Here is a 14,349-nt window from a genome sequence, read left to right on the forward strand (position 1 = left end):
TTTCCTTCTATTTTCCTTTTTTTTTTTTTTTTTTTTTTTTTTTTTTTTGGTTAATATATTCAATCATTATTTTCTCGCTGTCAATTCTTTCAATCAATTTCCTTCTATTTTCCTCTTTTTTTTTTTTTTTTTTTTGGGTTAATATATTCAATCATTATTTTCTCGCTGTCAATTCTTTCAATCAATTCCTCCTTATTCCTCTATTCCCTTTTGTTTCTATTCCTTTTCCTTACTTATTCCTCCATTCTCATCACCACTCATCACCACCATCACCACTACTACTACTTGGACCATTGTTACTATCATCACCACCACCACCATCATCACCATCGCTAATATCAACACCACACATCTCCCCAAGAATGTCATTTTCATCACTTCCGATATATGCGTCACCACCCCCACCATCACCACTCTCAACACCACCTGTACCACCATTTAGTCTACTTCCGACACCTCCACTTGTACCACCACCATCACCTCCGTTTCTCTCCTCCTCCTTCTCTCTCCTCGCCCTCTCCTCTCTCTCTCTCTTCTCAATCTCCTTCTCGAGTTCAATTTCCTCCAGCGGCCGAAACAAATTCCGCAAGTCGCCGATCGTAACCGTGTTCTCGTCCGTCAATTCCGAAGGGCTCTGACAGTGGTGGTGCAGGATATGGTACATGCGCTCCTCGATGGTCTTACGCACGATGAACCGGTGCACCGTGGTCTCCTTGGTCTGGCCTATGCGGTGGACTCGGCCGATCGCTTGCAACTCCGCCGCTGGGTTGAGGATCGGTTCGACGAGGATGACGTGGCGCGCCTCGATGATGTTAAGTCCCTTGGAGCCGGAGGAGATGGGGAGGAGCAGGGCCGTGATCTGGCTGTTGGTCTTGAAGCTGGAGAGGTGCCGCTGTGAGGGGGAGAGGGTAAGGGTGAGGGGATGTGTGTTTGTATATGTTCATCCTTTCCTTTATTCCTTTCTTGGCTGTCCATCATAATTTCCTTTCCTTCCATGTCAGATTATTCCTTTTAAGCATTTATTTTGTCTACTTTATTTATTCTCTTCTCTTCCCTTCCCTTCATCCCACAATCACTGTGCCAGTCTGAGGTGTGCATCATCACGGTCTGGCGACCTGCTGTCACAGCAGGCTTGATTTTCTAGATAACATATGATGGCCCACACATAGGAAACAATTGTCATTAGACTCATTATCAACAGTATGTAGGCAGCAATGACAAATATTGTCAATTATAGTTGGTTATACTTCAAATGATTAATACTGTCAAAGACAGATTATTTATGAGACCAATGATTATAATTCTTAAATAACCAACCAGGACTACTTTTCTCTGCAGAGGGCAGCCCCAAGACTGTTTAACAGTCATAATCAGTGACCTTATAAATTAACAAAACGGCTGTTTTCAACATTATAAATAATTTCAAATTCTGCTTTCACTCTGCTTGACAGTGTGTCACTGCTGCCTGCATACTGATAAACGGTTTCCTATACACATCATACTATCCACGAAATTACACACACTGTTTCACGGCAGGCTGCCACAGCATGACAATGCACACCTTGCACTTTTGTGCTGAAACTATAGTCCACCCTCATGAGGAAACATACGTGGAACTTTGAGCGCTGGTGCAGGGCCCGGTACGTGATGCCGTTCTGCGCGAGGGCATCGGCGATGACGTCCAGCACGTCCACCCAGGAGGAAAAGATGAGCACCTTGGCGTTGGGGTCCTGCTGGCGGAGCTTGAGCATGAGGCGCACCACTCCCTGCATCTTGGTGCTGAGGCTGCCCTGGACCTGGGGGAGGAAGAGTTAGGTGAGGCCAGGAAGGAAGGAAGAGTGGAAAGATTTAGCATATTTCAGGGCAACTCCTCCTCATCCACGTCCCTACACTCACCTTGACCTCCTCCTCCTCCACCTTGGCCAGCACATCCACGTAGGCCACCTCCCTCGTCTTGGTGGGCTGGCGGCAGACGGGACACTTGATAGCGCTCCGGCCACCCCCGAACGAGGCCGCCTGGTTGGCCAAGGTCCGAGCACAGTGCATACAATAGCTATGGCCACACATGAAAACGGCCCACTTCTCCCCGAGCTCACCCTGGCAGATCGGACATGGCTCGGGGTTATGGCCGCCCTCCTTGCCAAAATCGGTCTTGGCCACGTTCTGCAGATACAGGAGTTGGCCGAGTTTCGCCTTGAGGTCGTTCGCGGCGACGACACGCTCAGATTTCAACTTGAGCTCCTGTTGGGGTAGTTCTGAGGGTTCTAAGATGTAGCGGACCACCTCCTGACGCAGTTCTAAGTCGTCCCCTTCCTTGCGGCGGCCTCGACCCTGCGGCGGGGGCGGCTCCTCGTCCGGGAAGCGCAGACGTAAGCGTATCGTCGCCATGTTGACCTCGTCCAACGCAGAAACGGAGTCAAAAACCGCCCGCCACCAAATCCGGTAATTCTTAAACTCCTTCTTCATGGCGTCAAGTTTCCGGAAATGCGTCTGCGAGTCCTGTTGCACCTCCTCCTCCACCCGGGACAGGCTCTTCGTCTGTAGGTATCGTAGGACCTGCTCCACCTCGCCCTGACCCCAGTGGCCTCGCCGGGTCGCTAACTTAACCTGGGTCTGGTCCTTCACGTCTTGGGTCTCGCGCGACACCTCCGTGGTGCGACTATGCTTCGTTTCGCGCATAGAGAAGAGCGTCTCCTCGTAATCCTCAAAGAACTCGTGTGTCGCGCAAAGCAGGCACTGTGGAGGCTCCGTTTCCGTTGGGCGTAGATGGCAGTCGATGGCGCCAGAGAGGAGTGCCGCACGATCGAGACCCTGTAGGTTATCCATGCCAGAAATCATATCCTTCCGCTGGTCAGTCAACTTCTTCATCTCGGCGTTGAGGACGAGCTGGAGGTGCGTGCGTGTGGTAACGGGGTGCAGGAGACACTTGTGCTCCTCGAAACGTGAGTATTTCGAAAGCATCTCATCGCGCACCTCCAGCACGAACTCGTTGTCGAAGGACTGCAGCGCGGCGAGCCACCAGCTAACACGCCCCAGGATGCTGCGCTCCAGGTCCCTCACGGCGCTGGTGTTGGCCTGGCACTCCACACGGGCTGACGCAACCTGGGGACGTACGAATGCAGATAAATAGATAAGGAGGTGAATAGACAAAGAAGGGAATTAATAGATAGACAGAGGCGAGAAATCAGATAAATACATGAATAAACAAAGAGACAGAAGAGATGAGTGGATGAACAGGAGACTGAATAGATGAATGAATGAAGAGGAAAAACATAGGAAAACACAAAAAAAGGAAAAAATAGGGAAAATAGGAAAAGGGAAAAAATAATAGAAAAAAAAGGAAAATTGAAAAATAATATGGAATAAAATAATGCCCTAAACTTAACCTAATCTAACCTAACAAAACCCCAAACAGTTACTATAGGTCATGATTCAGAAAATTTATATATGCTTCCTTACTAACGAGACTTTCTATACAATAAAGTGAGGTCATTCATTGTTGATTTATACCATGAGGTGCTGGCTATCATGTGTTTGAAGATACCCTAAACTTAACCTAACAAAACCCCAAACAGTTACTATAGGTCTTGACTCAGAAAATGTATATATGCTTCCTTACTAACGAGACTTTCTATACAATAAAGTGAGGTCATTCTTTGTTGATTTATGCCCTTCCTTCCTTCTCCTTCTGCTCCTTACCTGCTGTGGGTGCTGCTGCAGATACTTGGTTCTGATCCCTTCTGCTTCCTCCTTCAGCTTCTCATCCCTTAGCGTGGGGTGCAAACCTTCGTGGCCGGACTCCAGAACCTCCGCCAAGTTATGTAGCGTGTGTAGCCTCTGCAGCGAGTCTGTCTTGATATCCTTGTGATCCTCCATTGACCTCAGAGCCTCCCGGTACGCCTCCACCGCCTCCGCCCACTCCTCGCGGATCAGGTGGACCGCGGCGAGTCCGTTGGTGGAGGATATGAGGAGTCTGTGAGCCTCCTCTGCCTCCACTTTTGTCTTCTTGATGAGGTTGTCGAGGAGCATTTCCATGGTCATTGTCTTGCGGGCCAGCGGAAGGAACTGACCTCGAACGACCTGGGAGGGAGAGAGAGAAGGTGAGGAAGGGAGAAAGGAAGGGAGAGGGAGGAAGGGAGAGAGAGGAAGGAAGAGGGAGGAGGGAGAGAGAGAGGAGGGATAAGAGGGAAAGAAATAAAAGAGAGAGAGATAGAGGTGAGGAAGAGAGAAAGAGTAATAAGAGGAAGGGAAGGAGAGAGGAGGAGAGAGAAGGAAAGGGAGAGAAAACAGTGAAGGGAGGGAGAATGCAGTAGAGAGAAACACACACACACACACACGCACACACACACATACACATACTCTCTCTGTCACACACACACACACAAACATACAATCACTCACTCACACACACACACACAATATATATTTTTTCTCTCTCTAACACACACACAAACACTCTCACACTCTCACACACACCCGTCTCTCTCCCTCTCCCTCTCCCTCTCACACACCTGGGGATGGTTACACGCCTGCCGCAGCTTAAGCAGGGGCTGTAGGACGGAGGTGAGGGTGGCGCGGTCGAGGGAGCTGAGCTTGACACTGTTGTCGGGGAAACGCTTGAGTCTGCTCTGGGCATCGTAGGAACACTGAGACAACAGACCCTGGTAGAAGTGGTCCTCTACCCTCGTGAAGGACAGCCAGTGGACCTAAGGGAGGGAGGAACAAGGGATGGGATTACTTAAAGGCTAGGAATAGATGAAATAAGTTGTTGGTATAGATGAATGTAGACAGAGAGAGAGAGATACAAACAGACAGAGAGGAACAGCTGACAGGGAGGGAGGAACAGGGGATAGGATTATTTAAAGGGTAGGAATAGATGAAATAAGTTGTTGGTTGCTCGTATAGATGGATTGATTTTCGTAGGTTTTTGTGAGTGGATGGGAAAGGAATATGGGATTCTCCTTCTCCTCCTCCTCCTCTTCCTCAACTTCCTTCTACTTTCCTCCTTCCTCCATATATCTCATACTTTCTCTCCTCCTCCTCCTCCTTCTCCTCCTCCTCTTCTACCAACATCACCTTCCTTCCTTCTTCCTCTTCCTCCTCCTCTACCTCATTCTCCTTCTCCTCCTCCTTTTCCACCAACATCACCTTCCTTCCTTCCTTCTCTTCCTCCTCCTCCTCTTCTACTCTTCCTCCTCCTCCTCCTCTACTCATTCTCCTCCCTCCCTTCTCCTTCTCCTCCTCCTCTTCTCTTCCTCCTCCTCCTCTACCTCCTTCTCCTTCTCCTCTTTTACAAACATCACCTTCCTTCCTTCCTTCCTCCTCCTCCTCCTCCACCTATTCTACCAACATCACCTTCCTTCTCCTCTTCCTCTTCCACTTACCTCCTCCTTCTGCTGGGGTATGTCAATCTGGTGGATCACATCTTTCTTTGAGTTCCGCCACATGTGCCGCGCCAGGACGCAGTGGAGTGGTGCCTTGTTCCCCCGGCAGTAAGGTTGGTACAGGCAACGACTCCACCACAAAGCGGAGCAGTACGGATCCACGCCAAGGAACATCAATAGCCCCTGCGGTGGAGTGGTGGTTGTGGTGGTGTGGTTGCTTTGTGTGACACCCTCCTCCTCCTCCTCCATCTCCAATTTTCTCACTTTTTCCTCCTTCTCCTTCTCCTCCCTCCTCCTCTTCCTTCACCCCATACAGCCCATTGCACCCCTTCTGAACCGTGTCACCCTTTCTAAATGATCCGTTTCACCCCACTTCCTTGTTCTCTCACACCATAGCCCCTTCAATCCTCACCCCTTTCACCCCAGACACACACCTCCCAAATACCCTTTTTCACCCCATACAGCCTACTGCACCCCTTCTGAAGCTTGTCATCCTTTTTAAATGATCTGGTTCACCCTTTCACCCCAGACACACCTCTCCCAAACACCCTTTCTCACCCCTCTCCGCTAAATATTCACCCCTCACGTACTTCACCCCACCCATACGTCACCCTTTCTGAACCACCCCTTTTCACCCGTTCTCTAGTCTAAGCTCACCCCAAACACACACACACCTTCTCCCCCAAGCATATGTCACCCCATGTCATTATTTACACCCCTTTCGAAACCTCACCCGTCTCCCCCTCCACCCCTTTCCAGACTCCCTTTTTTCACTCATTTCCTTTCACCCAAGATCTCACCCTAAATCCCACTCACCCCACACACCTGTCCCTCTCCCTCCCTCTCACCTGCAGCTCATTGACCGTCTTCTGTACAGGGGTCCCCGTCACACACCAGCGGTTGACGGCGGCCAAGCGGAGTGCCATCTCGGCGGTCTTGGTGGTGGTGCACTCAACCATCTGCGCCTCATCCAGACACACGCGCCACCACTCCACGCACGGCAGCGGAGACGGAGTGGCCATGAACCGCTTAGGGTGGCGGAACCTGAGTGGAGGAAGGTGGAAGGGGGGACTCTGTTATCTCCTGTGTTCTCATGTTTTCCTCCTCCTCCTTCTCCTTCTTCTTCCTCTCACTCCTCCTCCTCCATTATCTCCTACTTTCTCCCTTCTTCTTCTTCTTATACCTCCTCCTCCTCCTCTTTCTTCTCCTCCATTATCTCCTATGTTCTCCCCTTTTCCTCCTCCTCCTCCCTACTCTTCTTATTCCTCCTCCTCCTCCTCCTCCCTACTCTTCTTATTCCTCCTCCTCCTCTTCCTCCACCTCCTCACCCCCCTTACAGCTTCCTCCCCATCCTGTATCACCCCTCCTGGTTCTTGTATCCCCCTATGCCCCTCCCCCTCCCTCTCTTCTCTGCACCCCATCTACACACCCCTACACAACTTCCCTGCATCCCATACACACCTCGGTCCAGCCTGGCTATTACTATGGAGCAGGTCGGCATTAACCTTTCCTACCCCTCCCTTCTCTCCTAACCGTCCCTAACCACCCCTACACATCCCCCCTACACACCTGCGTCCAGCCTGGCTATTGCTATGGGGCAGGTCGACATAGTTCAACTCTCGGCTCAGGGTCTCGTAGGTTGTGATGACGATGTCGAAGCGCGCCAAGGTGTGGGGTTGTGTGTAGCCCTGCGCCAGCACACCGCGGTACACCAGCATGCGAACCGACTTGTGACGAACGTGTTTCATGATTTCGTTCACCCACTGTGGAGAGAGGTATGGGGTCAGGGGGGGGAGGGAGGAGGGGGAGGGGGAGAAATGGTGTGAGGAGAGAAGGGGAGAGGAGGAAGAGAGAAAGGGAGGGAAAGAGGAGAGAAATGGTGTGAGGGGAGAAGGAAAGGGTGAAGAAGAAAGGGAGGGAGAGAAAGTGGAGGGGAGAGAGAAATGGGGTGAGAGGAGAGGGAAGGGAAGGAAGGAGGGGAGGGAGAAGAAAGGAAGTAATAATAATAATAATAATAATAATAATAATAATAATAATACACACACATTATTTTTACTTCTTTTTCCCTCAATCATTATATTTTTTCCTTTTCTTCTTTAAACTCTCTCTCTCTCTCTCTCTCTCTCTCTCTCTCTCTCTCTCTCTCTCTCTCTCTCTCACCTGGTAGCTAATGGAGAATGGCGTAACAATCTTTAAACTCTCTCTCTCTCTCTCTCTCTCTCTCTCTCTCTCTCTCTCTCTCTCTCTCACCTGGTAGCTTATGGAGAAGGGCGTCACAATCAGCGTTGCCCCGGACATGACTGGCGGCTGTGTGGTCCAACAGTGCGGGCAGACATACTCGCCCCGGTACGGGTCTCCCACGTCATACTGCACACACTCCGCATGCTGCCATAGACCACAGACCCCACACTGGACCCGGAACTTCCCCGTGTCGACATCAGACGCTCCGCAGATACACTCGAAGTAAGTTTTCGGTTCGACTTTCGTATTGAAGAACCCCTGAATCGTAGGGCGGTTCACGACCTCCGAGGCGCTGAACCGGGCGAGGTCAGTTACGTGGAAGAGCTGGACTCGTTCCCGTAGCGACATCATGTAGTACGGGTCCTTCTTCCTCATGCGTAGGAACTTACGGAATTCCTTGTACGAGCCTTCCTTGCGATACGCCGTGACCTTTCCGCCCCAGCACTCGTTTAGGATAACGGACTCGATCGACGACCACTGCGTACTGTTGGCGATCTCCTCCTCGACGATCTGGCTTGGGGTCCGCTGCGGTGATGTCTCGACTCGATCGGAAGTTCTGCGTTTCCTGGGGCTAGCTCTCTCGGCTTTGTACTCCTCCTCCTCCTCCTCTTCGTCTTCTTCCTCCTCCTCTTCCTCACAGTACCCATCTGGTTTGTACTCCTCCGCTTCGTCACGGTCGGAATCGTCGTCGCTTTCATCGTCGTAAATCGCGTATCCGTTGAACTGTTTCGCCGCACTCCGTCGAGGCCGTCCACTTCTCGTAACCTTGTCTCCGCCTCCTCCTCCACCTTCATCGTCGCTCTCCACCACCCTCATCCGCCCTCCACCCTTCGTTCTCCGCCTCGGTAGATGGACTTTTATCCCTCCTCCACTTCTTCGTCTTCCTCCTCCTTTTTCTGTTCCGTTTGTGGCGTCCAGCTTCATTTTTTTTGTGGTCCTTGTTTCAGAATTCACGTCGTTTTTACTCCGCGAGCGTTTGTTTTGCCCTCGTTTTCTGTTGCCTTCCTCTTCTGTTTCTCCTTTATCATCTTCTTCATCTTTTCCCTCTTCGTTTTCTTGCTCTGTTTCGGTTTTCTGGTTCCTTTCCTTCTCCTCCTTTCCCTCTTCTTCCATCTCTATCTTAATTTTCTGGTCCCCTTCCTCCTCTTCATCTACCCTCATTTTCCCTTTCTGATCCTCCTCCTCCTCTTCTTCCTCTTCCTCCTCCTCCTCATTCTTCAACGTAAAAATATCATCCCCGGTTAACCTCTTCGTAGCTTTGCCCCTTCTACGAGGCTTCTGTTCCTTCAACGTAACCGGTTCTAAATAGTCTGGCTTCGGTACATTCGACCGGGGGTGGCACAGCATACAGGACAGGACCTCCACCGTCTTCCCGAGGCCCATTTCGTCGGCGAGGATCCCGCCTGGGGTTGGGGGTACAGCAAGAGGTCTGTCCTTTACGAGAAATCCGGCGTACTTGTTGAAGAATAGTTGCGTTCCGTCAAGTGTCAGTATCTCCGTGTACAGGCAGTGTAGGGCGTCGGTATGCGTCGCCGCACCCCCGTAGTTCTCCTGGTGTAACATCCACTGCACGGCGTTCTTCTGGTACGGCCGGAGTCGCGGGAATAGACTAGGGTGTTGCGGGTCGACATTGCAGTAGTGTCGATCAGAATGTGAGGTTTTGATTGCAGCGTACAACTCCTCAAGGTCATGTTTCAGGACTTCCTCGCCGACATGTGTGACCAGGCTGACCCCATAGAAGTGCTGGACGACCGCCGCCATCCCCTCCCCCCCATGGGCCTTGTCGCCGCGCTGTGATATGTCGCTTAGCCCGCCCTTCTTCAGGTAAACCTTCACACACATCTCCGTTTCATCGAATGTGTCAAGACGTAACTCAAAGTGACACTGCGTTCCGAGCCCCTGCCAGAGTGCCAGTGGGAGGGTGCCGGCGATCATGCAGTGCCGGAAGTGCTCAGCGGATTTCCGTCTCTGCTTCGATTTCTTTGCGGCACTTTCGGAGGATGACCACTCGAAGTAAACAGCACTATGGTCTGCCTGGGCGCTTACGTACACCCAGAATTCCTTACAGGGCATTGATTGTAGGTCGCTTAGGCTCGGAGGGTTAAGGAGAGCGAGGGTCAGACTCCCGAAATAGCAGACGATGTTCTTGTCCTTCTCCTTCACTGTGGCTTTCGATTCCACCCCGGACCCACTCGTAAAGTCCATTCCGACCTTGACGTAAAACTGCGCGTCGTCGAGAACCTCACGGAACGCTCCATAGTCCAATTCCTCCTGTTGTTGTTGCTGTTGTCGGCGCCTCCCTCTTCCTCCTCTCCCGGCTTGGACCTCTCGCACCACCGCCACCTCCTCCCCCTCCTCCTCCTCCTCCACCTCATCTGCCAAGAAGTCACCCCAATGGACGTGGCGTTGGCGGATGGCGGGGTCGTTCAATCCGCCGGGTATGAAATCAATGTCATCATCATCGTCATCATCAAGGTCATTCAAGAGGACTGCGATGTCATCCTCCTCTTCCTCATCTTCAAATACTGCTCTTCCTCTTCCTCTTCCTCTTGCTCCTGCTTCTCTTCCTCTTCCTTCTGCTTCTTCTGCTCTTCTTCCTTCTCCCTCAGCAGGTCCTTGCCCCCCCTGCGCCCCGTCCAGCAGGTTCCAGTTGTTTTGCCGTTGCTGGACTTCGTTTAACTGCTGTGGTGCCGCCGGCTTGTTGCGCACCATCTTGGCGGCTGGGTTGTTCTTTTTTGTATGTGTGTATTTTATTGCATTTCTTCCTTCGTTCTGATATCTCTCAGTTTGGTTTTCTTCTTCTATCTTTCTGTGCTGTTATTTTTTCCATTTTCCTGTTCTATTTTGTCTTATTTTGGTGTATTTTATTGACTGTTGGTTTTCTGTTCTGTTGCTGTTCTGGTGTCTTCCGTCATGCCTCTTTGTTGTTACTGTTCTGCAGTGTCTCTTCCTCCCTCCCTCTCAGCACACTCCCAGCCAGCCCCACCAGGCACGCCACACTGTGAAGAAAGCAAAGAGACAAAGATATAAGGAAACTATCATTATTATCAATATTACTGGACATACTTAGACCTATCATGACCCAGCCAGTATATCTGGATCTGGACTTATGATGTGCAGGGCAGCTATACGGGTGCATAACAAGCACTGCACAACATACACAGCTTATGTCATATCTGCTGGGTACTGCTTCACCCATACAAAGGATCACACTAAGGGTATTAATATTGTCCTGCTTAGCGTTGCATATATAAGCCAGCCCGCATGCCCAACAAATTTAAACTAACCTAGCCGACCTAACATTGAAGTCCAACACACACCGGCTTGTCACTGTCAACACGACACACCAACACTGACATTTACACTTGGCTCCCTTCCCTCCCTTAACAGCCAACACAGATGTGCGTTTTATGCTCCCGTGCAGCTGCCCGACGCATTACATCCCAAGGTCAAGATAACCTCCCTTCTTTCCTCCCTCCCCTCGATAACCTCCCTTCCTTCCTCCCTCCCCTCGATAACCTCCCTTCTTTCCTCCCTCCCCTCGATAACCTCCCTTCCTTCCTCCCTCCCCTCGATAACCTCCCTTCCTTCCTCCCTCCCCTCGATAACCTCCCTTCTTTCCTCCCTCCCCTCGATAACCTCCCTTCCTTCCTCTCTCCCCTCGATAACCTCCCTTCTTTCCTCCCTCCCCTCGATAACCTCCCTTCCTTCCTCCCTCCCCTCGATAACCTCCCTTCCTTCCTCCCTCCCCTCGATAACCTCCTTCTTTCCTCCCTCCCTCGATATCCTCCTTCTTTCCTCCCTCCCCTCGATAACCTCCCTTCCTTCCTCCCTCCTCTCGATAACCTCCCTTCTTTCCTCCCTCCCCTCGATAACCTCCCTTCTTTCCTCCCTCCCCTCGATAACCTCCCTCCCCTCGATAACCTCCCTTCTTTCCTCCCTCCCCTCGATAACCTCCCTTCTTTCCTCCCTCCCTCACACCCCCGGCCTGGCCTCACCGCCACACACACACCTCCACACAAACACACCACCACTCCCTCAACACCACAGTCCTCTCACCCACGTTAATCCACCCGTGAATCCTCCCCCAGGGCGCTGAATCACCCCTGTGGAGGATAAATAGGACGCAAAACACGAGGGCGGCGGCAGCGAGCGGCGTCGCGTAAACAATGGCCAGGGATGCTCTGAGGCGCTTGACTTGTCACGTCTTATTACGCCTTATTTAGGGCTCTGTGTAGGTTTATTCATCGTTTTATTTATAGTTTTATTAGTAATGCTTATATATAGTGGCTTGGGTTGGGTTTATTTGCCTTTTTTTGTTGTTTTTGGTTTTGTTATGAGGATGCTCGATTTGTCATCCCGTAGAGACCAGGGATACTGCTGATGATGATTATGATGGCTTACCTTCTTTTCTAATTACTATATGTTTTCTGTGTTCATTCCTTACTCTATCTACGGTTCTGTGAGTTTAAAATGTATATCGTGGTTTTTGTGTATGTATTTTTCATGTGTCTATTGTTTATATGCTTTGTTTGGTAATGTTATGCAAGAGTTCACATTGTTTTGTCACCCCGTAAAAGTGTCGCAAGATAAATAATGTAATGCCATTGTTAAGCGGACTGTGTGAATAAGGAGAAGAGGATAGCAAGAGGAGGATGACCTACGAAGCGGAGAAGAAGAAGAAGAAGAAGAAGAACAAGAAGAACAAGAAGAAGAAGAAGAAGAAGGTGAAGGAGGAGGGAGGAGGAGACGGTGGCCGAGGCGGTTGATTCAAAAGGAAGTAGGAAGGAAAAAGAACGTCGGGACGTGGCCAACCACCGCTCCAAGAAGCTGCGGGCGAGGGGCCGCGCCCGCATACCTGCGCTTTATCCACAGAAAGTTGTCTGGGGTCTCAATGAGGTTGGCAGTCATGTAGAGCGGCACATTGTGGATGATGACAGTGTGCTGCCGCTCCGCTGCATTTTCGACCAAAACTACGTCGAGGAACCCCTCAGTGAGGAGCCGCTTGTAGAAGGCGACGTCGTCCCTGACCGGGAGATAAGGTCGGAGCCTACCCTCCTTGAAGAGCGGCTCCAACTCACCGTGCTGCTTCAGTAGAGAAGCAAACCACGCGTATTGCTGAGCTGGTGTCAGCCCGGCCTCGGCGGGGAAGTCTAGGCGGCGGCGGGTGGGTTGGCGCGGGGCAGCAGAGGCCGCGGCTGGGTGCGTGTCCTCCAGGGGCACCTCACCGTCGACCAGTATAGTCTCAGAGCTACCAGACTGCACACCCTCCATGGGTACGGTGGCAGCTTTAACAGGAGAGGCAGTGGGGGAGAGGCAGCCGGATTATCCGGCCTGAGCCGCTTGCTAGCGCTGGCCACGTGGTCCTCCGAACAAAGGCGAGGGTCAAGTTCGGCAGAGTCGTCCATCTCTTCAGTCTCGTCAGACCACAGGCGCCGTTCCTCAGGGGCAGGACACTGCCCGGAAGCCGCCGAGTAGGAATGTTCGTCAGCCATGTCCTCTAGACACCGTTTATTCCGTGGAAGGCAGGGCATCCACGGACGGAGCACAGGACAACGCACGTCTACACAGCACGGCCGTGTAGACGAGACTGGCGAAAACATATGTAAGGAAGAAGAAATAGAAGGGAAAGAAAGGCAGCAATGAGATTAACGTGATTAATAAAGAAATGGAAAGAACATAATCTCCTCACCCCCCTACACACACACACACACACACACGCACACACGCTCATGACCTCAGCAAACATATCAAGGGGGGATTTGGAGGGCTTCTTAAGGGCCATAATAAAACAAGGTCGTGTATCACAGCTCCGTATATTAATAAGCTTGTATGCAGAAGAAGAAGAAGAAGAAGAAGGAGAAGGAAGAGGAGGAGGAAGAGGAGATACTGAAGAAGGAAGAGGAGGAGGAGGAGGAGGATCACAACCACAGTCACATCACAACCCCAGACTCATACATAGGATTGAACACCATAATCAAACCACGTCGTGTATCACAGTTCCGTGTATTTATAAGCTGGTAAACAGAAGAAGAAAGAGGAGGAGGAAGAGGAGATACTGAAGAATAAGGAAGAGAAGGAGGAGGAGGAGGATCGAAACCACAACCCCAGACTCATACAAAGGATCGAATACCATAATCAAACCAGGTCGTGTACCACAGTTTCGTATATTTATAAGCTGGTATACAGGGGAGGCGCTACACATGGTTCTGGTCAGGCCGCGAGGTGGTGACGACGAGGAACGGACGACGACGACGACAAGACGATGGCAAGGAGGATTGGAGGAGGAAACGGAGGATTGGATGACGCTAAAGAGGATTGGGAAAGGAGTTTAAGGAGAAATGGGATACGAACAGACGAAAAGGCGGATTAGGAGGACTCGATAAGGGATTGGAGGAGGAAAAAATGGAATTGCTTGTTGATAAAGGGGATTGGATAGGAAATAGAGGAGATTAGAAGGACTGAATAATGGAAAAAGAGGATTGGAGAAGGGAAAAAAGGATTGAGGGGAACTGGAAAATGACAAAGGATTATTAAGAGAGAGAGAGAGGGGGATTGGAGAAGGGAAAAAGATATCAAAAGGGGAAAAATTAAAGACAAGAAGATTGGTTGATAGATACAAGGATTGGAGGGATAAAAGGAGGATTAAGCGATATGACATAGAGGATTAGGTTGGAAACAGAGGACGATTACTGGAGAAAAAAGGGATTGGAAAAGAACTATG

General features: G+C 50.8%; 2 protein-coding genes across 3 annotated transcripts in view; both read right to left on the reverse strand.

The window, feature by feature from the left end:
* On the reverse strand, nt 1-11,814 carry LOC126985912 (E3 ubiquitin-protein ligase SHPRH-like). 2 transcript variants are annotated; one of them, XM_050841464.1, is made up of 10 exons: nt 11,685-11,814; nt 7,635-10,624; nt 6,954-7,147; nt 6,233-6,428; nt 5,385-5,567; nt 4,512-4,706; nt 3,700-4,080; nt 1,897-3,102; nt 1,611-1,796; nt 1-892 (listed from the first exon to the last, which is right to left on the reverse strand). In XM_050841464.1, exons 2-10 carry the CDS (start codon nt 10,335-10,337, stop codon nt 251-253), a joined length of 5,886 nt encoding a protein of 1,961 aa, XP_050697421.1. In that variant the 5' UTR covers nt 10,338-10,624; nt 11,685-11,814; the 3' UTR covers nt 1-250. The 2 variants fall into 2 exon arrangements, with proteins under 2 accessions (XP_050697421.1, XP_050697422.1); XM_050841465.1 differs by having other exon boundaries at nt 11,689-11,811.
* A 1,962-nt stretch (nt 11,815-13,776) lies between these two features.
* The window catches only part of LOC126985922 (uncharacterized), a 2,193-nt gene continuing 1,620 nt past the window's right edge, over nt 13,777-14,349 (reverse strand). Inside the window, exon 2 of the mRNA XM_050841476.1 lies at nt 13,777-14,349. This exon is cut by the window's right edge and continues 768 nt beyond it. The gene's annotated coding sequence lies outside the window, so the exon portion shown is untranslated.

This window comes from Eriocheir sinensis, chromosome 60, assembly GCF_024679095.1.
Source record: "Eriocheir sinensis breed Jianghai 21 chromosome 60, ASM2467909v1, whole genome shotgun sequence".
Taxonomy (NCBI): domain Eukaryota; kingdom Metazoa; phylum Arthropoda; class Malacostraca; order Decapoda; family Varunidae; genus Eriocheir; species Eriocheir sinensis.